Source organism: Bombina bombina, chromosome 3, assembly GCF_027579735.1.
Source record: "Bombina bombina isolate aBomBom1 chromosome 3, aBomBom1.pri, whole genome shotgun sequence".
Lineage (NCBI taxonomy): Eukaryota > Metazoa > Chordata > Amphibia > Anura > Bombinatoridae > Bombina > Bombina bombina.
Window position 1 is genome coordinate 77263092 of NC_069501.1, and position 25411 is coordinate 77288502.

General features: G+C 40.5%; 1 protein-coding gene across 1 annotated transcript in view; it reads left to right on the top strand.

The window, feature by feature from the left end:
• LOC128651496 (OX-2 membrane glycoprotein) overlaps positions 1–25411 on the top strand; it is a 67135-nt gene that overhangs the window by 13539 nt on the left and 28185 nt on the right. Inside the window, exon 3 of the mRNA XM_053704531.1 lies at positions 6448–6747. Within this exon, the coding sequence (XP_053560506.1) occupies positions 6448–6747 (300 nt within the window). The remainder of the gene's footprint in view (positions 1–6447; positions 6748–25411) is intronic.

A 25411-nucleotide genomic window follows, 5' to 3' on the forward strand; every position in this document is an offset into this window, starting at 1 on the left:
CTCTGGGATCCCCTTTGTTCAGAAATAGCAGACATATATGGCTTTGGCTTTGCTTTTTGGTAATTAGAAGGCTGCTAAATGCCCCTGCGCAAAATACGTGTATTATGCCCAGCATTGAAGGGGTTAATTAGGGAGCATGTAGGGAGCTTCTAGGGTTAATTTTAGCTTTAGTGTAGTGTAGTAGACAACCCCAAGTATTGATCTAGGCCCATTTTGGTATATTTCAGGCCACCATTTCACCGCCAAATGCGATCAAAGTAAAAAAAAAATGTTAATTTTTTCACAATTTTAGGTTTCTCACTGAAATTATTTACAAACAGCTTGTGCAATTATGGCACAAATGGTTGTAAATGCTTCTCTGGGATGCCCTTTGTTCAGAAATAGCAGACATATATGACTTTGGCGTTGCTTTATGGTAATTAGAAAGTCGCTAAATGCTGCTGCGCATCACACGTGTATTATGGCTAGCAGTGAAGGGGTTAATTAGGTAGTTTGTAGGGAGCTTGCAGGGTTAATTTTAGCTTTAGTGTAGAGATCAGCCTCCCACCTGACACATCCCACCCCCTGATCCCTCCCAAACAGCTCCCTTCTCTCCCCCACCCCACAATTGTCCCCGCCATCTTAAGTACTGGCAGAAAGTCTGCCAGTACTAAAATAAAAGTTTTTTTTTTTTAAAGAAAGAAAAAAAAAAAGCATATTTACATATGCTGTGTTTAGGATCCCCCCCTTAACCCCCAACCTCCCTGATCCCCCCCAAAACAGCTCTCTACGCCTCCCTCTCAGCCTTATTGGGGGCCATCTTGGGTACTGGCAGCTGTCTGCCAGTACCCATTTTGAACAATCAAATGTTAATTATTATTTTTTTTTAATTTCTGTAGTGTAGCTCAATCGCCCCCCACCCCCCCACCACCTAAATCACACAAGGGCTTTTTTATTTGTCCCACTTTGTGTTTTGGGGACACATTTTTTCCGTAGTGTAGCGGTTCCCACCCGCTCCCTTACCCGTGCACGCGCCCGCCCCCTCGTGCACGTGCGCACGCCCGCGCGCGCCCCCCGGACTCCCCCGCCCACGATCCCGCCCCCCTCCACATGACCAGGGCCATCGATGGCCGCCACCCACCTCCCATACCGGCTCCCACCCACCAACGATACCGGCCATCGATGTCCGGTGCAGAGAGGGCCACAGAGTGGCTCTCTCTGCATCGGATGGCCGTGAAAGGTTATTGCAGGATGCCTCCATATCGAGGCATCACTGCAATAACCGGAAAGCAGCTGGAAGCGAGCAGGATCGCTTCCAGCTGCTTTCCACACCGAGGACGTGCAGGGTACGTCCTCAGGCGTTAACTGCCTTTTTTTCTGAGGACGTACCCTGCACGTCCTCGGTCGTTAAGGGGTTAAACAACTTTCCAATTTACTTCTATTATCAATTTTTCTTTGTTCTCTTGGTATCTTTTGTTGAAAAGCAGGGACACAAGCTTAGGATCCATTCCATTTCTGGAGCACTATTTGGCAGGAGTTTTGCAAGAATGTTATCCATTTGCAAGAGCACTAGAGGGCAGCACTATTTCCTGCCATGCAGTGCTCCAGATGCCTACTTAGGTATCTCTTCCACACAGAAAATCATGGGAAGAAAGCAAATTTGATAATAGAAGTAAATTGGAAGCTTTTTTACAATGGTAAACAACCATAATGTTCTTATTCTGTTAATTATGTACCTCAATATAGGGAGAAGCAAGGTGTGATGGTAAGCATAGTGTGTAGCCAGATACAGCTCTATGGGATGCTGTGTTCCCCAATTCAATATTGCAGCACCCCCAAAACTCAAAGGTGCATGTGCTCCTGAATTTGCTCTACTTAAAGCAAGGATAAAGGTGCAAGAGGCTGAGAGGGGATGGAAAAAATAATCATTTATAGGACCAGTTGAAAATTAGGTCCCCACACCAGTACTCCTAAACTTTTGATATTTAGTTTTGTCATCAACTTTTGGTACCCTAAAGTTTTATTATTTAGAACCCTAATACCGCCACCACCTATGGGTTGAAATGTTTTAAATATAATTAATGAAGTGCCATTAATATGACCACTGAAAACTAAATACGAATACAATACATTATTGAAGCCAAAAGCTGTTATGATAATAGGTTTGTATTCGCCTTAATTTGCAAAGAGTAAAAAAATTATATTTTATCAAAAGGTGTTATTAACCAACTATATTATGCTAACTTCCTACCTTGATTGACTATATCATGTTTTACCTTAAGATATGTATTTCATATATTTTACAATATAATTGAATTAAGGCAATTTAAGACAGACTAGATAGATCGATGATAGATAAATAGATATAAAGATAGATAGATAGATAGAGCATTGCAATGATTTTTTTTCCTACTCAGAAATTAAATGTTTTAAGGGTAAATCAAATGTCTCTACATTGGAGCAAGCACTAAACTATAGGGGGTGCAGAGGTCGCAATTGCGAATGGGCCCCCAAGGGTGGGGGCCCAGCTTAAAATTTTTTTTTTTTTTTTAAATAAAAAACATTGACCTGCCACTGCCTGCACTGATATCATGTGAGTATGACATGATGCTTCACTAGTGTCTCTGACTACAGGGGTTAGTGTTTCTGTTTTACCCATTGGTGTTTATGTGTGTGTATGTTTATGGGTGTGTATGTATGTGACTGTGTGTGTATTTATGCATGTATGTGTGTGTGTGTATGTATGTATGTATGTGACTTTGTGTGTATTTATGCATGTATGTGTGTGTGTATGTATGTGACTGTGTGTGTGTATGTATGTATGTGACTGTGTGTGTATTTATGCATGTATGTGTGTGTGTGTATGTATGTGACTGTGTGTGTATTTATGCATGTATGTGTGTGTGTGTATGTATGTATGTGACTGTGTGTGTGAATGTATGTATGTGACTGTGTGTGTATTTATGCATGTATGTGTGTGTGTGTATGTATGTGACTGTGTGTGTATTTATGCATGTATGTGTGTGTGTATGTATGTGACTGTGTGTGTATTTATGCATGTATGTGTGTATTTATGCATTTATGTGTGTGTGTGTATGTATGTGACTGTGTGTGTATTTATGCATGTATGTGTGTGTGTATGTATGTGACTGTGTGTGTATTTATGCATGTATGTGTGTGTGTGTATGTATGTGACTGTGTGTGTATTTATGCATGTATGTGTGTGTGTGTGTATGTATGTATGTGACTGTGTGTGTATTTATGCATGTATGTGTGTGTGTGTATGTTTGTGTGTATGTATGTGACTGTGTGTGTATTTATGCATGTATGTGTGTGTGTGTATGTTTGTGTGTATGTATGTGACTGTGTGTGTATTTATGCATGTATGTGTGTGTGTGTGTGTGTGTATGTGTGTATGTATGTATGTGGCTGTGTGTGTATTTATGCATGTATGTGTGTGTGTGTATGTTTGTGGAACCAGTAAATTACAGACCTTGTTACTACAGCATGGGGGAGGGGGTAAACAGTGTCACTATACAGTACTACTATATACAGTACGGGGGGGCTGGACCATGTCACAGACTACTGTGGTCACTTTATAAAGTACTGGGGCGGGTAGGGTCAGGCCAGCCATCTACCCGGCAGATTACAGACTGTGTCACTGACTCACTATATACAGTACTGGTGGGTTAAACAGTGTCACTATATACAGTAATAGGGGGTCAGACCTTCTCACAGACTGTGGGCACAGGGTACCTCCTTTTGCAGACATATAATCTGATTCACATTTTTTTTCTGTGTTAAATGTAAAAAAAAAAAAAGATATGTATCAAATTCACTTTTTTGGGGGGTTGGGGGGCTCTTCTTAGATTCTTGCACCTGGGACCTGTGGTTTCTAGTTACGCCTCTGCAATGGAGACATATTACTTCTATAAATTTCAAAAAGGAAATATATGAAACTATGGTAGGTTTCCCCATATTTGTAAGAGAGAAATGAAAATACAGTAATGAGAGCTGGAAATTCAACAATGTGGAAATTACCTATAAATGTCACCCAGAGGTTTTTCCCCTGGGGATTATCATAAATTATAGTTTCGGGTCACATACAAATCTAATAGCAATGATTTTGTTTTTTCCAATCCTCAATTCTTGTAATGATTTATTTCTGGGGATTTCTTTTTCAAAAAACATCTGACACTTCACATGCTGTTGATTAATTATGTAATACTGAAACAATAATAATAATAATCTAATACTGTTTTTGTTTTCATTTGGACAATACGCATAATGACAAAAGCAATTATGGCATTGGGGATCTAATTTAGTTTCATCTAGTTCCATGTAATATAAGTCTTTATACTGCTAAAAATTCCTTTAAAGGAACTTTGTTTTTAAACTTTTTTCAAAATTGTATGCTCTGTCTGAATCACAAAATATTTTTTGGGTGGGTTTCATATTCCCTTAAAGGGACATAATACACTAGATTTTTCTTTGCATAAATGTTTTGTAGATTATCCATTTATATAGCCCATCTGGGAGGGTTTTTTGGGGGGGGAAAATTTATAGTTTTGCTTATTTTTAAATAACATTGTGCTGATTTTCAGACTCCTAGCCAAGCCCCAAAGTTTTAGAAGTATACTGAAGTATACCTACTCCAGTTTGCTCCTGTTTGTGTAAAGGGTCTTTTCATATGCAGAGGAAGGGGGGGGGGGGAGTGTCTACTTTCACTGGGTGTCCCAGTCAACCTAATCAAATGTGCTAAACTAGGACCTTCTAAGTAAGTTTTTTAAAAGGCTTTATACTGGATTTTTAGATTAGCATCTCTGCATATTGGTGTATACTGTCCCTTTAAGATTAACAAATATATTTAACCTTCCTTAAATACCCTTCAAACAATTGCAGCACTGCTCTGTTGGAATCAACCAAAATGCTATTTTTAAGTCACACATATGCCCCTTAAACATGAACAACAGCAAGATTTTTAATATAAAGGGCTAGATTACAAGCGATATTAGAGCTCCACTGAGTAATACCAGCTCACGCTAATGTGCACTGATATTACAGGTAAAGCACAATGAGAACGGGACCTTGTGTTCGCAGTGCTAGTAAGCATTGCGCTCAAGAGAGCGTGCTTCCATAGGCTCCTATGGGAGCTTTGTTCGGATGCTGGCACAGCGATGGGCAGCATTTAGTAAATATATATGTATGTGATTTATATACATATACCTGTATATTTATGTGTTAATATGTGCATAAACACATAAATATATATGTATATAAGTATATATATATATGTACTGGGAACACACAGTTCCCATATGCCGCAATGTAAAGGCACTTTTCAGTGCTGTTTTTCTTTTCTTACACCCCACTCCCACCAACTTTAGACCCCAAAAACTGCCTAGTGAAGTTTTTTTATTTTTAAAAAAATGCTGCTTTTTTTTTTTTAAATAAAAAACAATGACTTCTATTTTGAGGGCATTCGGGGCACTTTTAGAAAATTAACCAGAGATCGGATCATTATCGTCATAAAATTACATTCTCTAATTTGTTAGAACATTTTGAGACTAGGTAGCGTCCCCCCTTTAATGATAACATCTGCAAAGGGGTTAAGCACATAGTAGAAGTACTGCCTGGAACCTGCAAAGCAATGTTGTTCCCAAGTGGAAACGTCTGCAGATCCACATAGCAGCGCTATTCGCACAATTCAGCTATGTGGCTAGCGCTGTCGATTTGATCAGCATCTGTCCCAAGCAGTACTTCTACTATGTGTTTAACTTGTTTGCAGGGGTAAAACAAATAACATTAAAGGTGTATGTAATTTTCAAGTATAGTGGCCCTTTATTTTTTTATAGAAACTATGCAAAATCACAAAACTAGCCCCTGCACCCATAGGCATATTTATCAAGCTCCATATTTATCAAGCTCTGCAGTTATGAAGCAGCGGTCACAAAGACCGCTGCTCCATAACCTGTCCGACTGCTCTGAGCAGGCGGACAGACATCGCCGGAAATCAACCCGATCGAGTACGATCGGGTTGATTGACACCCCCCTGCTGGCGGCCCATTGACCTCGAGTCTGCAGGGGGCGGCGTTGCACAAGCAGCTCTTGTGAGCTGCTGGTGCAATGCTGAATACGGCGAGCGTATTGCTCGCCATATTCAGCGAGGTCTGTCGGACCTGATCCGCACTGTCGGATCAGGTCCGACAGACCTTGATAAATTGGGGCCATAGTATTTAGCTTTTTTAAACTTAATTTCAGAACCAATACTATATTTTATTATTATTTTTGGCAGTAGCTAATTAATTAATTCTCATTCCATAATAACGTTTAATAAACACAGTCAGGTATTTTTCCCACTTTATAGCAAACAAATGTTATGACAATATGATAGGTTCTGGTGATAAAATCAATTATTACTTTCCAGTTACTTATCTTAGTAATATTTATTTTTTATCTAATATTCAGAATCACAAATATCTAAACCAAAGCTGGAAACTCATCCACTGATCTCTCCAGAGAACACAGAGGAAATGCAAGTTGTAAGCTGCACAGCTACTGGTAAACCAGCACCAGAAATCACGTGGAACCTCACAGAGAGTCATCAGATGACACCTCAATATTACAGCATAGCTCACCCTGACCAAAGTGTGACAATCATAAGTAACTTCACGTGGACCACCTCTAGAAGCCAGCACAAGACAAAAGTAGCCTGCGTGGTGCGTCACCCTTCTCTCGACAGAGAAATTATTCTCATTAAGTTTACAGGTAATTATAAAATGTTTTAGTGCTTTAGGAAAAAAGATTATATCATGTATCCAAAATGTAAAGGTGAACTGTAAAATAACTAATTGAAATATACTGTTAAGTAAGAAATGTGTCTTATGAACTGTAGTATAGACTGAACTGGAAATAGAAAGGTCTCTTTTTAATTTATAATTTAGTGATAATATTCACAGAGATTTGTAACCACTGCTTGTCAGAGCAGAGAGTTAAAGCCATTTCTTTCATGTAATTGGCAAGAGTCCATGAGCTTGTGACGTATTGGATATACAATCCTACCAGGAGGGGCAAAGTTTCCCAAACCTCAAAATGCCTATAAATACACCCCTCATCACACCCACAATTCAGTCTTACAAACTTTGCCTGCTATGGAGGTGGTGAAGTAAGTTTGTGCTAAGATTTCTACGTTGATATGCGCTTCTCAGCATTTTGAAGCCCGATTCCTCTCAGAGTACAGTGAATTTCAGATGGATGTGAAGGGAGTATCACCTATTGAATGCAATGGTTTTCCTCACGGGGATCTATTTCATAGGTTCTCTGTTATAAGACACCCCAGCTATGGTTTGGCACTTTATGCATTAATATAAAGTTCTAAATATATGTATTGTACTTATATGTGCCATGAGTCAGGTTTCAGTATATTTCCTTTTGCAGACTGTACGTTTAATATCTGGGAAATGCATTTTTTAGGAAAAAATTATTTCTTACCTGGGGTATAGTCTTTTTTTTTTTCAATTGACTGTCATTTTAAATTCGCGGGCATAATTAGGCTCGCGAGGGGCGCAAAATGCCAAAGTATATTGCGTCATTTTTGGCGCAAGATTTATTGGCGCAAACTTACGCTCGATGACGCAAATTCGTCACTTCCGGCATCTTAGTTGACACCGAGTCCTTTCACAAGGTTTCGTCTTCAATGATGTCATTTCCGGATGTTTTTTTTTTTTTTGCTGTTGTAAGTCATACTTGGCGCCAAATATTTTCATTATTTAAAACCCCATTCCTATATGCCTCTTGCCTTTTTTCTCTATCAAAGGGCTATGCTGTTTGCATTTTTTTCACATTCCTGAAACTGCCATATAAGGAAATTGATAATTTTGCTTTATATGTTGTTTTTTTCTCTTACATATGCAAGATGTCTCAATCTGATTCTGTCTCAGAAATCACTGTTGGAACCCTGCTGCGTGATAACAGTTCTACCAAAGCTAAGTGCATTTGTTGTAAACTTGTGGAGATTATATCTCCAGCTGTGGTTTGTAATAGTTGTCATGATAAACTTTTACATGCAGATAATGTGTCCATCAGTAATAGTACTTGCCTGTTGCTGTTTCTTCAACATCTAATGTACAAGATATACCTGTGAATTTAAAATAATTTATTGCTGATTCTACTCAGAAGGCTTTGTCTGCGATCCCGCCTTCTAATAAACGTAAAAGGTCTTTTAAAACTTCTCCCGATGAAATTTCAAATGACCGACAACATACTGAATTATCCTCCTCTGATGAGGATCTGATTCAGAAGATCCTTCCTCAGATATTGATACTGACAAATCTACTTATTTATTTAAAATGGAGTATATTCATTCTTTGTTAAAAGAAGTGTTGATTACATTGGATATTGAGGAAACTAGTCCTCTTGATAACAGAATTTATGTTTACCTGATAAATTACTTTCTCCAACGGTGTGTCCGGTCCACGGCGTCATCCTTACTTGTGGGATATTCTCCTCCCCAACAGGAAATGGCAAAGAGCCCAGCAAAGCTGGTCACATGATCCCTCCTAGGCTCCGCCTACCCCAGTCATTCGACCGACGTTAAGGAGGAATATTTGCATAGGAGAAACCATATGGTACCGTGGTGACTGTAGTTAAAGAAAATAAATTATCAGACCTGATTAAAAAAAAAACCAGGGCGGGCCGTGGACCGGACACACCGTTGGAGAAAGTAATTTATCAGGTAAACATAAATTCTGTTTTCTCCAACATAGGTGTGTCCGGTCCACGGCGTCATCCTTACTTGTGGGAACCAATACCAAAGCTTTAGGACACGGATGAAGGGAGGGAGCAAATCAGGTCACCTAAATGGAAGGCACCACGGCTTGCAAAACCTTTCTCCCAAAAATAGCCTCAGAAGAAGCAAAAGTATCAAACTTGTAAAATTTGGTAAAAGTGTGCAGTGAAGACCAAGTCGCTGCCCTACATATCTGATCAACAGAAGCCTCGTTCTTGAAGGCCCATGTGGAAGCCACAGCCCTAGTGGAATGAGCTGTGATTCTTTCGGGAGGCTGCCGTCCGGCAGTCTCGTAAGCCAATCTGATGATGCTTTTAATCCAAAAAGAGAGAGAGGTAGAAGTTGCTTTTTGACCTCTCCTTTTACCAGAATAAACAACAAACAAGGAAGATGTTTGTCTAAAATCCTTTGTAGCATCTAAATAGAATTTTAGAGCGCGAACAACATCCAAATTGTGCAACAAACGTTCCTTCTTTGAAACTGGTTTCGGACACAGAGAAGGTACGATAATCTCCTGGTTAATGTTTTTGTTAGAAACAACTTTTGGAAGAAAACCAGGTTTAGTACGTAAAACCACCTTATCTGCATGGAACACCAGATAAGGAGGAGAACACTGCAGAGCAGATAATTCTGAAACTCTTCTAGCAGAAGAGATTGCAACCAAAAACAAAACTTTCCAAGATAATAACTTAATATCAACGGAATGTAAGGGTTCAAACGGAACCCCCTGAAGAACAGAAAGAACTAAATTGAGACTCCAAGGAGGAGTCAAAGGTTTGTAAACAGGCTTAATTCTAACCAGAGCCTGAACAAAGGCTTGAACATCTGGCACAGCTGCCAGCTTTTTGTGAAGTAACACAGACAAGGCAGAAATCTGTCCCTTCAGGGAACTTGCAGATAATCCTTTTTCCAATCCTTCTTGAAGGAAGGATAGAATCTTAGGAATCTTAACCTTGTCCCAAGGGAATCCTTTAGATTCACACCAACAGATATATTTTTTCCAAATTTTGTGGTAAATCTTTCTAGTTACAGGCTTTCTGGCCTGAACAAGAGTATCGATAACAGAATCTGAGAACCCTCGCTTCGATAAGATCAAGCGTTCAATCTCCAAGCAGTCAGCTGGAGTGAAACCAGGTTCGGATGTTCGAACGGACCCTGAACAAGAAGGTCTCGTCTCAAAGGTAGCTTCCAAGGTGGAGCCGATGACATATTCACCAGATCTGCATACCAAGTCCTGCGTGGCCACGCAGGAGCTATCAAGATCACCGACGCCCTCTCCTGATTGATCCTGGCTACCAGCCTGGGGATGAGAGGGAACGGCGGGAACACATAAGCTAGTTTGAAGGTCCAAGGTGCTACTAGTGCATCCACTAGAGCCGCCTTGGGATCCCTGGATCTGGACCCGTAGCAAGGAACTTTGAAGTTCTGACGAGAGGCCATCAGATCCATGTCTGGAATGCCCCACAGCTGAGTGACTTGGGCAAAGATTTCCGGATGGAGTTCCCACTCCCCCGGATGCAATGTCTGACGACTCAGAAAATCCGCTTCCCAATTTTCCACTCCTGGGATGTGGATAGCGGACAGGTGGCAGGAGTGAGACTCCGCCCATAGAATGATTTTGGTCACTTCTTCCATCGCTAGGGAACTCCTTGTTCCCCCCTGATGGTTGATGTACGCAACAGTTGTCATGTTGTCTGATTGAAACCGTATGAACTTGGCCCTCGCTAGCTGAGGCCAAGCCTTGAGAGCATTGAATATCGCTCTCAGTTCCAGAATATTTATCGGTAGAAGAGATTCTTCCCGAGACCAAAGACCCTGAGCTTTCAGGGATCCCCAGACCGCGCCCCAGCCCATCAGACTGGCGTCGGTCGTGACAATGACCCACTCTGGTCTGCGGAATGTCATCCCTTGTGACAGGTTGTCCAGGGACAGCCACCAACGGAGTGAGTCTCTGGTCCTCTGATTTACTTGTATCTTCGGAGACAAGTCTGTATAATCCCCATTCCACTGACTGAGCATGCACAGTTGTAATGGTCTTAGATGAATGCGCGCAAAAGGAACTATGTCCATAGCCGCTACCATCAACCCGATCACTTCCATGCACTGAGCTATGGAAGGAAGAGGAACGGAATGAAGTATCCGACAAGAGTCTAGAAGCTTTGATTTTCTGGCCTCTGTCAGAAATATCCTCATTTCTAAGGAGTCTATTATTGTTCCCAAGAAGGGAACCCTTGTTGACGGAGATAGAGAACTCTTTTCCACGTTCACTTTCCATCCGTGAGATCTGAGAAAGGCCAGGACGATGTCCGTGTGAGCCTTTGCTTGAGGAAGGGACGACGCTTGAATCAGAATGTCGTCCAAGTAAGGTACTACAGCAATGCCCCTTGGTCTTAGCACAGCTAGAAGGGACCCTAGTACCTTTGTGAAAATCCTTGGAGCAGTGGCTAATCCGAAAGGAAGCGCCACGAACTGGTAATGCTTGTCCAGGAATGCGAACCTTAGGAACCGATGATGTTCCTTGTGGATAGGAATATGTAGATACGCATCCTTTAAATCCACCGTGGTCATGAATTGACCTTCCTGGATGGAAGGAATAATAGTTCGAATGGTTTCCATCTTGAACGATGGAACCTTGAGAAACTTGTTTAAGATCTTGAGATCTAAGATTGGTCTGAACGTTCCCTCTTTTTTGGGAACTATGAACAGATTGGAGTAGAACCCCATCCCCTGTTCTCTTAATGGAACAGGATGAATCACTCCCATTTTTAACAGGTCTTCTACACAATGTAAGAATGCCTGTCTTTTTATGTGGTCTGAAGACAACTGAGACCTGTGGAACCTCCCCCTTGGGGGAAGTCCCTTGAATTCCAGAAGATAACCTTGGGAGACTATTTCTAGCGCCCAAGGATCCAGAACATCTCTTGCCCAAGCCTGAGCGAAGAGAGAGAGTCTGCCCCCCACCAGATCCGGTCCCGGATCGGGGGCCAACATTTCATGCAGTCTTGGTAGCAGTGGCAGGTTTCTTGGCCTGCTTTCCCTTGTTCCAGCCTTGCATTGGTCTCCAAGCTGGCTTGGCTTGAGAAGTATTACCCTCTTGCTTAGAGGACGTAGCACCTCGGGCTGGTCCGTTTCTACGAAAGGGACGAAAATTAGGTTTATTTTTTGCCTTGAAAGGCCGATCCTGAGGAAGGGCGTGGCCCTTACCCCCAGTGATATCAGAGATAATCTCTTTCAAGTCAGGGCCAAACAGCGTTTTCCCCTTGAAAGGAATGTTAAGTAGCTTGTTCTTGGAAGACGCATCAGCCGACCAAGATTTCAACCAAAGCGCTCTGCGCGCCACAATAGCAAACCCAGAATTCTTAGCCGCTAACCTAGCCAATTGCAAAGTGGCGTCTAGGGTGAAAGAATTAGCCAATTTGAGAGCATTGATTCTGTCCATAATCTCCTCATAAGGAGGAGAATCACTATCGACCGCCTTTATCAGCTCATCGAACCAGAAACATGCGGCTGTAGCGACAGGGACAATGCATGCAATTGGTTGTAGAAGGTAACCCTGCTGAACAAACATCTTTTTAAGCAAACCTTCTAATTTTTTATCCATAGGATCTTTGAAAGCACAACTATCCTCTATGGGTATAGTGGTGCGTTTGTTTAAAGTGGAAACCGCTCCCTCGACCTTGGGGACTGTCTGCCATAAGTCCTTTCTGGGGTCGACCAAAGGAAACAATTTTTTAAATATGGGGGGAGGGACGAAAGGAATACCGGGCCTTTCCCATTCTTTATTAACAATGTCCGCCACCCGCTTGGGTATAGGAAAAGCTTCTGGGAGCCCCGGCACCTCTAGGAACTTGTCCATTTTACATAGCTTCTCTGGGATGACCAGCTTGTCACAATCATCCAGAGTGGATAATACCTCCTTAAGCAGAATGCGGAGATGTTCCAACTTAAATTTAAATGCAATCACATCAGGTTCAGCCTGTTGAGAAATGTTCCCTGAATCAGTAATTTCTCCCTCAGACAAAACCTCCCTGGCCCCATCAGACTGGGTTAGGGGCCCTTCAGAGATATTAGTATCAGCGTTGCCATGCTCTTCAGTATCTAAAACAGAGCAGCCGCGCTTACGCTGACAAGTGTTCATTTGGGCTAAAATGTTTTTGACAGAATTATCCATTACAGCCGTTAATTGTTGCATAGTAAGGAGTATTGGCGCGCTAGATGTACTAGGGGCCTCCTGAGTGGGCAAGACTCGTGTAGACGAAGGAGGGAATGATGCAGTACCATGCTTACTCCCCTCACTTGAGGAATCATCTTGGGCATCATTGTCATTATCACATAAATCACATTTATTTAAATGAATAGGAATTCTGGCTTCCCCACATTCAGAACACAGTCTATCTGGTAGTTCAGACATGTTAAACAGGCATAAACTTGATAACAAAGTACAAAAAACGTTTTAAAATAAAACCGTTACTGTCACTTTAAATTTTAAACTGAACACACTTTATTACTGCAATTGCGAAAAAACATGAAGGAATTGTACAAAATTCACCAAATTTTCACCACAGTGTCTTAAAGCCTTAAAAGTATTGCACACCAAATTTGGAAGCTTTAACCCTTAAAATAACGGAACCGGAGCCGTTTTAAACTTTAACCCCTTTACAGTCCCTGGTATCTGCTTTGCTGAGACCCAACCAAGCCCAAAGGGGAATACGATACCAAATGACGCCTTCAGAAAGTCTTTTCTAAGTATCAGAGCTCCACACACATGCGACTGCATGCCATGCCTCTCAAAAACAAGTGCGCCACACCGGCGCGAAAATGAGGCTCTGCTTATGCTTTGGGAAAGCCCCTAAGGAATAAGGTGTCTAATACAGTGCCTGCCGATATTCTTATATCAAAATACCCAGATAAAATGATTCCTCAAGGCTAAATATGTGTTAATAATGAATCGATTTAGCCCAGAAAAGTCTACAGTCTTAATAAGCCCTTGTGAAGCCCTTATTTATGATCGTAATAAACATGGCTTACCGGATCCCATAGGGAAAATGACAGCTTCCAGCATTACATCGTCTTGTTAGAATGTGTCATACCTCAAGCAGCAAGAGACTGCATACTGTTCCCCCAACTGAAGTTAGTAGCTCTCAACAGTCCTGTGTGGAACAGCCATGGATTTTAGTTACGGTTGCTAAAATCATTTTCCTCATACAAACAGAAATCTTCATCTCTTTTCTGTTTCTGAGTAAATAGTACATACCAGCACTATTTCAAAATAACAAACTCTTGATTGAATAATAAAAACTACAGTTAAACACTAAAAAACTCTAAGCCATCTCCGTGGAGATGTTGCCTGTACAACGGCAAAGAGAATGACTGGGGTAGGCGGAGCCTAGGAGGGATCATGTGACCAGCTTTGCTGGGCTCTTTGCCATTTCCTGTTGGGGAGGAGAATATCCCACAAGTAAGGATGACGCCGTGGACCGGACACACCTATGTTGGAGAAATTAAAACTAGTAAACGTTTAAATTCTGTTTATAAACCTCCTGTGGTTACTCCAGAGGTTTTTCCAGTTCCTGATGCTATTTCTGATATGATTTCTAAGGAATGGAATAGGCCTGGTACTTCTTTTATTCCTTCTTCAAGGTTTAAAAAATTGTATCCTTTGCCAGCAGTTACATTGGAGTTTTGGGAAAAGATCCCCAAAGTTGATGGGGCTATCTCTACTCTTGCTAAACGTACTACTATTCCTGTGGAAGATAGTACTTCTTTTAAAGATCCTTTAGATAGGAAACTTGAATCTTATCTAAGGAAAGCCTATTTATATTTTGGTCATCTTCTCAGGCCTGCATTTTTTTTGGGTGATGTTGCATCTGCATTAACTTTTTGGTTGGAAAATTTAGTGCAACAAGAATTGGATTCTGATTTGTCTAGCATTGTTCGCTTGCTTCAACACCGCCACCTACATTACATTTATTAACCCCTAATCTGCCCCCCCTACACCGCCGCCACTATATTAAATTTATTAACCCCTAAATCTAAGTCTAACTCTAACCCTAACACCCCCTAATGTAAATATAATTTAAATAAATCTAAATAAATATTCAGATAATTAACTAAATTATTCCTATTTAAAACTAAATACTTACCTATAAAATAAACCCTAAGCTAGCTACAATATAACTAATAGTTACATTGTAGCTAGCTTAGGGTTTATTTTTATTTTACAGGCAACTTTGTATTTATTTTAACTAGGTAGAATAGTTATTAAATAGTTATTAACTATTTAATAACTACCTAACTAAAATAAAGATAAATTTACCTGTAAAATAAAACCTAACCTAAGTTACAATTACACCTAACACTACACTATAATTAAATTAATTAAATAAATTAACTACAATTAAATAAAAGTAACTAAAGTACAAAAAACCCCCCACTAAATTACAGAAAATAATAAAATAATTACAAGAATTTTAAACTAATTACACCTAATCTAATCCCTCTAATAAAATAAAAAAGCCCCCCAAAATAATAAAAAGCCCTACCCTATACCAAATTACAAATAGCCCATAAAAGGGCCTTTTGCAGGGCACTGCCCCAAAGTAATCAGCTCTTTTACCTGTAAAAATAATTACAATACCCCCCCAACATTAAAACCCACCACCCACACACCCAACCCACCCTACCTTGAGACGTCTTCACCCAACCGGGCTTAAGTCCTCAACGAAGCCGGGCAGAAGTCTTCATCCAATCCGGGCAGAAGAGGTACTCCTGACGGGCAGAAGTCTTCATCTAGGCGGCATCTTCTATCTTCATCCATCCGACGAGGAGCGGCTCCATCTTGAAGACATCTGACGCGGAGCATCCATCCCAGCCGACGACTACACGACGAATGACGGTTCCTTTAAATGACGTCATCCAAGATGGCGTCCCTTGAATTCCGATTGGCTGATAGAATTCAGCCAATCGGAATTAAGGTAGGAAAAATCCTATTGGCTGATCCAATCAGCCAATAGGATTGAGCTTGCATTCTATTGGCTGTTCCAATCAGACAATAGAATGCAAGCTCAATCCTATTGGCGGATTGCATCAGCCAATAGGATTTTTCCTACCTTAATTCCGATTGGCTGATAGAATTCTATCAGCCAATCGGAATTCAAGGGACGCCATCTTGGATGACGTCATTTAAAGGAACCGTCATTCGTCGGGTAGTCGTCGGCCGGGATGGATGCTCCTCGTCGGATGTCTTCAAGATGGAGCCGCTCCTCGTCGGATGGATGAAGATAGAAGATGCCGCCTGGATGAAGACTTCTGCCCATCTGGAGGACCTCTTCTGCTCGGATTGGATGAAGACTTCTGCCCGTCTGGAGGACCACTTCGCCGGGCTTCGTTGAGGACTTAGGCCCGGTTGGGTGATCTTCAAGGGGTTAGTGTTAGGTTTTTTTAAGGAGGGTTTGGGTGGGTTTTAGAGTAAGGTTGGGTGTGTGAGTGGTGGGTTTTAATGTTGGGGGGGTATTGTACTTTTTTTTACAGGTAAAAGAGCTGATTACTTTGGGGCAATGCCCCGCAAAAGGCCCTTTTAAGGGCTATTTGTAATTTAGTATAGGGTAGGGCTTTTTATTATTTTGGGGAGCTTTTTTATTTTATTAGGGGGATTAGATTAGGTGTAATTAGTTTAAAATTCTTGTAATTATTTTATTATTTTCTGTAATTTAGTGGGGTTTTTTTGTACTTTAGTAAATTTTATTTAATTTTATTTAATTGTAGTTAATTTATTTAATTAATTTAATTGTAGTGTAGTGTTAGGTGTAATTGTAACTTAGGTTAGGTTTTATTTTACAGGTATATTTGTCTTTATTTTAGCTAGGTAGCTATTAAATAGTTAATAACTATTTAATAACTATTCTACCTAGTTAAAATAAATACAAAGTTGCCTGTAAAATAAAAATAAACCCTAAGCTAGCTACAATGTAACTATTAGTTATATTGTAGCTAGCTTAGGGTTTATTTTATAGGTAAGTATTTAGTTTTAAATAGGAATAATTTAGTTAATGATAGTAATATTTATTTAGATTTATTTAAATTATATTTCTTAGGGGGGTGTTAGGGTTAGACTTAGGTTTAGGGGTTAATACATTTTAATATTGTGGCAGCGGTGTAGGGGGCAGATTAGGGGTTAATAAATGTAATGTAGGTGGCAGTGGGCTCCGTGAGCGGCGGTTTAGGGGTTAAACACTTTATTTAGTTGCGGCGGGGTCCGTGAGCGGCGGTTTAGGGGTTAATCAGTTTATTAGAGTGGCGGTGGGCTCCGGAAGCGGCGGTTTAGGGGTTAATAAGTTTAATTTAGGTGGCGGCGGTGTGGGGGGTGGCAGATTAGGGGTGTTTAGACTCGGGGTACATGTTAGGGTGTTAGTTGTAGACATTACCATATAAATCAATGGGATATCGGACAACGGCGAACATGAGCTTTCGCTGCTGTCAGACTCCCATTGATTCCTATGGCATCCGCCGCCTCCAGGGCGGCGGATTGAAAACCAGGTATGCTGGGCCGGAAAAGTGGCGAGCGAACCTGCTAGTTATTTGATAACTAGCAAAATTAGTCAGATTGTGCCGAACTTGCGTTCAGAGCATCTGTAATGACGTAAGCATCGATCTGTGTCGGACTGAGTCCAGCGGATCGTATGTTACGTCACTATATTCTACTTTTGCCGGTCTATAGCCTTTGATAACTAAGGCGAATCAGGCTCGCCACAAATACGCAGCAGAATTCCAGCGTATTTGCGGTTGACAGCTTGATAACTAGAGGCCTATGTATTTAGCTATTTTAGCTAGAAGAGCTTTGTGGCTTAAATCTTGGAATGCTGACATGACTTCTAAGTCCAGATTGCTATCCCTTTCTTTCCAAGGTAAACAAGTTATTTGGTTCTCAGTTGGATTCGATTATTTCAACTGTCACTGGGGAGAAAGGGAGTTTGCCTCAGGATAAAAGACCCGTTTTTGTTCCTTTTGACAAAATAAGGAACAGAAACCTAATCCTTCCTCCAAGGAATTTGTTTCCAATTGGAAACCTTCTTCAAATTGGAATAAATCCAAGCCATTTAAGAAACCAAAGCCAGCCCCCAAGTCCGCATGAAGGTGCGGCCCTCATTCCAGCTCAGTTGGTATGGAGCAGCTTAAGATTTTTCAAGGATGTTTGGACAAATTCTGTCCAAAATCAATGAATTCTGAGTATTGTTTCTCAGAGGTACCGAATAGGATTCAGAGTAAGACCTCCTGTGAGAAGATATTTTCTCTCACGCATCCCAGCAAATCCAGTAAAGGCTCAGGCTTTCCTGAAGTGTGTTTCAGACCTGGAGTTTTCAGGGGTAATCATGCCAGTTCTGTTTCAGGAACAGGGTCTGGGGATTTATTTAAATCTATTCATTGTCCCAAAGAAAGAACATTCATTCAGACCAGTTCTAGATCTGAAAATTTTGAATCGTTATGTGTAAGAGTACCAACTTTCAAAATGGTAACTATAAGGACTATTCTTCCTTTTGTTCAGCAAGGGCATTATATGTCCACAATAGACTTACAGGATGCAAATCTTCATATTCCAATTCATCCAGAGCATTATCAGTTTCTGAGATTCTCTTTTCTAGACAAGCATTACCAATTTGTTGCTCTTCCTTTTGGCCTAGCGACAGCTCCAAGAATCTTTTCAAAGGTTCTCGGTGCCCTACTCTCTGTAATCAGAGAGCGGGGTATTGCGGTGTTTCCTTATTTGGACGATATCCTGGTACTAGCTCAGTCTTTACATTCTGCAGAATCTCACATTAATCAACTAGTGTTGTTTCTTCGAAAACATGGTTGGAGTATCAATTTACCAAAAAGTTCTTTGATTCCTCAGATAAGGGTCACCTTTTTAGGTTTCCAGATAGAGACAGAGTCATGGACACTGAATCTGACAAGAGACGTTTAAAATTGGTTGCAGCCTGTCGGAACCTTCAGTCTCAGTCATTCCCTTCAGTAGCTATGTGCACAGAAGTTTTAGGTCTCATGACTGCAGCATCGGATGCGATCCCCTTTGCTCGTTTTCATATGAGACCTTTCCAGCTTTGTATGCTGAACCAATGGTGCAGGGATTATACAAGGATATCACAATTAATATCCTTAAATCCCAATGTTCGACTATCTCTGACTTGGTGGTTAGATCACCATCGTATAGTTCTAGGGGCCTCTTTTGTTCATCCAACCTGGACTGTGATCACAACAGATGCAAGTCTTTCAGGTTGGGGAGCTGTTTGGGGATCTCTGACAGCACAAGGGGTTTGGAAATCTCAAGAGGCGAGATTACTAATCAATATTTTGGAACTCTGTGCGCTTTGTAGGGCTCTTCAGATTTGGCCTCTGTTGAAGAGAGAACCGTTCATTTGTTTTCAGACAGACAATATCACTAACTGTGGCATATGTCAATCACCAGGGTGGGACTCACAGTCCCCAAGCTATGATAGAAGTATCCCAGATACTTGCTTGTGCGGAATCCAGCTCCTGTCTAATTTCTGTGGTTCATATCCCAGGTATAGACAATTGGGAAGCGGATTATCTCAGCCTTCTCATCCGTGGGAGTGGTTCCTCCATCCAGATGTGTTTTCTCAGGTTGTTCAGTGGGGTCTTCCAGAAATAGATCTGATGGCTTCTAATCTAAACAAGAAACTTCCCAGGTACCTGTCCAGGGATCCTCAGGTGGAAGCAGTGGATGCGTTGACACTTCCTTGGTGTTATCAACCTGCTTATATTTTCCTGCCTTTAGTTCTTCTTCCAAGAGGGATCTCCAAAATCATCATGGAGTAATACTAATCGTTTGTGCTGCTGGTGGCTCCAGCATGGCCTCACAGGTTTTGGTATGTGGATCTTGTTCGAATGTCTAGTTGCCAAACTTGGCCACTTCCATTAAGGCCGGACCTTCTGTCTCAAGGTTCGTTTTTTCCATCAGGATCTCAAATCATTATATTTGAAGGTATGGAAATTGAATGCTTAGTCGTAGATGTTTCTCTGATTCTGTGATTAATACTATGTTGCAGGCTCGTAAATCTGTTTCTAGAAAGATTTATTATCGAGTTTGGAAGACTTACATTTCATGGTGTTCCTCTCATAAATTCTCTTGGCATTCTTTTAGAATTCCTAGAATTTTACAATTTCTTTAGGATGGTTTGGATAAGGTTTTGTCTGCAAGTTCCTTGAAGGGACAAATCTCTGCTCTTTCTGTTTTATTTCACAGAAAGATTGCTAAGCTTCCTGATATTCACTGTTTTGTTCAGGCTTTGGTTCGTATCAAGCCTGTCATTAAATCAATCTCTCCTCCTTGGAGTCTTAATTCGGTTTTAAAGGCTTTACAGGCTCCTCTATTTGAGCCTATGCACTCTTTGGACATTAAACTACTTTCTTGGAAAGTGTTGTTTCTTTTGGCCATCTCTTCTGCTAGAAGAGTTTCTGAATTATCTGCTCTCTCTTGTGAATCTCCTTTTCTGATTTTTCATCAGAATAAGGCAGTTTTGCGGACTTCATTTAAATTCTTACCTAAGGTTGTGAATTCTAGAGAAATTGTTGTCCCTTCCTTGTGTCCTAATCCTAAGAATTATTTGGAGAGATCTTTACATTCTTTGGATGTGTTGAGAGCTCTGAAATATTATGGTGAAGCTACTAAAGATTTCAGGAAGACTTCTAGTCTATTTATTATCTTTTCTAGTCCTAGGAAAGGTCAGAAGGTTTCTGCTGTTTCCTTGGCATCGTGGTTAAAATTTTTGATTCATCAAGCTTATTTGGAGTTGGGTCAAGCCCCGCCTCAGAGAATTACAGCTCATTCTACTAGATCAGTCTCCACGTGGTGGGCTTTTAGGAATGAAGCTTCAGTTGATCAGATTTGCAAAGCAGCAACTTGGTCTTCTTTGCATACATTTACTAAATTCTACCGTTTTGATGTATTTGCTTCTTCGGAAGCAGTTTTTGGTAGAAAAGTTCTTCAGGCAGCTGTTTCAGTTTGATTCCTCTGCTTATGTTTTAAGTTTTTTCCTTTCATTTATGAGAATAAACTTGTATTTTGGGTTGTGGATTCATTTTCTTCAGCAAAAAATGGCTGTTTTTATTTTATCCCTCCCTCTCTAGTGACTCTTGCGTGGAGTTCCACATCTTGGGTATTGCTATCTCATAGGTCACTAGCTCATGGACTCTTGCCAATTACATGAAAGAAAACATAATTTATGTAAGAACTTACCTGATAAATTAATTTCTTTCATATTGGCAAGAGTCCATGAGGCCCACCCTTTTTATGGTGGTTATGATTTTTTTTGTATAAAGCACAATTATTTCCAAATTCCTTTGTTGATGCTTTTTACTACTTTCTTTATCACCCCACTACTTGGCTATTTGTTAAACTGAATTGTGGGTATGGTGAGGGGGGTGTATTTATAGGCATTTTGAGGTTTGGGAAACCTTGCCCCTCCTGGTAGGACTGTATATCCCATACGTCAGTAGCTCATGGACTCTTGCCAATATGAAAGAAATGAATTTATTAGGTAAGTTCTTACATAGATTATGTTTTTATCACACAACCATTAATATATTGTGGCCAAGAACTAGTTCCACTGTCAAGGATCTCAACATCCCAAAAATGTTTAAAAAACATTAAAAAATAAACAAACAAAAAATAAATGAAAATAAAAACTAGATAACCTTGCCAGCTTTGACATAGCAAGACACGACCGCGAGAAAACCCTGAAATGCCTACGGTCAGCCCAGTATTTACACCTGCAAGATTGCCAAGGCCAGTATAGACAACTTTAGAAGTTAACAGTATGAACGCTAGAGATGGGCGAATGTGTTTATATTTGAATTTGAATGTTAGAACAAATGTTATTGTAGAAATTCTATTTACATAATCGAATGTTGAAAACAATGAATATTCTTAAAAATTCTATTATCGAATGTTATTTACAGTTTTCGAATGTCACTTTAATGTCACATTCAAATTTAAATATTAAATTTATAAAACACAGTTGTAGACTAGAAATACTATTTCGAATTTGAATTCTACATTTGAATTCGAATGTGACATTCAAATTCAAATATTACATTTATAAAAGACATTATTAGACTAGAAATACTATTTCAAATTTAAATGTTGCATTCAAATTCGAATGTAGCATTCAAATTCGAATATTACATTTATAAAACACAGTTGCAGACTGGAAATACTATTTCAAATTTGAATGTTACATTTGAATTTGAATGTAAAAAAGGGAAAGTCCAGAGGATATCCAGGGAAAAAGTAAAAAGCAAAACTTTATTCCATGAAGTTAAAACCCAGGACACAAAGACCGGTTGACTGCTCTTATGCGTTTTGGCATAGAGCCGTATTCATAGAACTAACGAAACAGAGTCAACCCACTTTAAAAAACGGCTAATGATCAGCCATAGGACAATCAATTAGTAACATTAAATTCCTTAAAGTGCCAACATCTCATTTGTAGTTATACACACAGAAAATAAGTACAATAATGAATACAAACATAACAAGAAACAATTGCTAAACGATCACCAACATGGGTAAAAAGCTCCTAATATGCATGTAGTTTCTAAACACTTACGCCTAGATTTAGAGTTCTGCGGCCAAAGGGGTGCGTTAGCTACGCGTGCTTTTTTTCCCATGCACCTTTTAAATACCGCTGGTATTTAGAGTTCACAGAATGGCTGGGTTTTCAGTGCGTTAGGCTCCAAAAAGGGAGCGTAGAGCATAATTTAACGCCACTGCAACTCTAGATACCAGCGGTGCTTACGGACGCGGCCAGCTTCAAAAACGTGCTCGTGCACGATTCCCCCATAGAAAACAATGGGGCCATTTGAGCTGAAAAAAAACCTAACACCTGCAAAAAAGCTGCGTTCAGCTCCTAACGCAGCCCCATTGTTTTCTATGGGGAAACACTTCCTACGTCTGCACCTAACACTCTAACATGTACCCCGAGTCTACACACCCCTAACCTTACACTTATTAACCCCTAATCTGCCGCCCCCGCTATCGCTGACACCTGCATATTATTATTAACCCCTAATCTGCCGCTCCGTACACCACCGCCACCTACATTATAGCTATGTACCCCTAATCTGCTGCCCCTAACACCGCCGACCCCTATATTATATTTATTAACCCCTAATCTGCCCCCCTCAACGTCGCCTCCACCTGCCTACACTTATTAACCCCTAATCTGCCGAGCGGACCGCACCGCTACTATAATAAAGTTATTAACCCCTAATCCGCCTCACTCCCGCCTCAATAACCCTATAATAAATAGTATTAACCCCTAATCTGCCCTCCCTAACATCGCCGACACCTAACTTAAATTATTAACCCCTAATCTGCCGACCGAATCTCGCCGCTACTGTAATAAATGGATTAACCCCTAAAGCTAAGTCTAACCCTAACACTAACACCCCCCTAAGTTAAATATAATTTAAATCTAACGAAATAAATTAACTCTTATTAAATAAATTATTCCTATTTAAAGCTAAATGCTTACCTGTAAAATAAACCCTAATATAGCTACAATATAAATTATAATTATATTATAGCTATTTTAGGATTTATATTTATTTTACAGGTAACTTTGTATTTATTTTAACCCCTTAATGACCGCAGCACTTTTCCATTTTCTGTCCGTTTGGGACCAAGGCTATTTTTACATTTATGCAGTGTTTGTGTTTAGCTGTAATTTTCCTCTTACTCATTTAGTGTAACCACATATATTATATACCGTTTTTCTCGCCATTAAATTGACTTTCAAAAGATACCATAATTTTCATCATATCTTATAATTTACTATAAAAAACATTATAAAATATGAGGAAAAAATGGAAAAAAACACATTTTTTCTAACTTTGACCCCCAAAATCTGTTACACATCTACAACCACCAAAAAACACCCATGCTAAATAGTTTCTAAATTTTGTCCTGAGTTTAGAAATACCCAATGTTTACATGTTCTTTGGTTTTTTTGCAAGTTATAGGGCCATAAATACAAGTAGCACTTTGCTATTTCCAAACCACTTTTTTTCAAAATTAGCGCTAGTTACATTGGAACACTAATATCTTTCAGGAATCCCTGAATATCCATTGACATGTATATATTTTTTTTTAGAAGACATCCCAAAGTATTGATCTAGGCCCATTTTGGTATATTTCATGCCACAATTTCACCGCCAAATGCGATCAAATAAAAAAAAATGTTCACTTTTTCACAAATATTTTCACAAACTTTAGGTTTCTCACTGAAATTATTTACAAACAACTTATGCAATTATAGCATAAATGGTTGTAAATGCTTCTCTGGGATCCCCTTTGTTCAGAAATAGCAGACATATATGGCTTTGGCTTTGCTTTTTGGTAATTAGAAGGCTGCTAAATGCCCCTGCGCAAAATACGCGTATTATGCCCAGCAGTGAAGGGGTTAATTAGGGAGCATGTAGGGAGCTTCTAGGGTTAATTTTAGCTTTAGTGTAGTGTAGTAGACAACCCCAAGTATTGATATAGGCCCATTTTGGTATATTTCATGCCACCATTCCACCGCCAAATGCGATCAAATTAAAAAAAACGTTAATTTTTTCACAATTTTAGGTTTCTCACTGAAATTATTTACAAACAGCTTGTGCAATTATGGCACAAATGGTTGTAAATGCTTCTCTGGGATGCCCTTTGTTCAGAAATAGCAGACATATATGACTTTGGCGTTGCTTTTTGGTAATTAGAAAGTCGCTAAATGCTGCTGCGCATCACATGTGTATTATGGCTAGCAGTGAAGGGGTTAATTAGGTAGTGTGTAGGGAGCTTGCAGGGTTAATTTTAGCTTTAGTGTATAGTTCAGCCTCCCACCTGATACATCCCACCCCCTGATCCCTCCCAAACAGCTCCCTTCCCTCCCCCACCCCACTATTGTCCCCGCCATCTTAAGTACTGGCAGAAAGTCTGCCAGTACTAAAATAAAAGATTTTTTTTTTTTTTAAAGAAAAAAAAAAAGCATATTTACATATGCTGTGTTTAGGATCCCCCCTTAGCCCCCAACCTCCCTGATCCCCCCCAAAACAGCTCTCTAAGCCTCCCCCTCTGCCTTATTGGGGGCCATCTTGGGTACTGGCAGCTGTCTGCCAGTACCCATTTTGCACAATCAAATGTTTATTTATTTTTTATTTTTTTTATTTTTTCTGTAGTGTAGCTTCCCCCCCCCCCCCCCCCCACGGACCAACCCCCACCACCTAAATAACGACTAAGGTTTTTTTAAAAAAATTACTTGTCCCACTTTTATTTTGGGACACATTTTTTTCTGTAGTGCAGCGGTCCCCACCCGGTCCCTGCCCCGGCGCGCGCCCGTGCGCGCCCCCTCGTGCACGTGCGCGCGCCCCGACTTGCACGCCCACGATCCCGCCCCCCTCCACATGACCAGGGCCATCGATGGCCGCCACCCACCTCCCACACCGGCTCCCACCCACCAACGATACCGGCCATCGATGTCCGGTGCAGAGAGGGCCACAGAGTGGCTCTCTCTGCATCGGATGGCCATCTAAGGTTATTGCAGGATGCCTCCATATCGAGGCATCACTGCAATAACCGGAAAGCAGCTG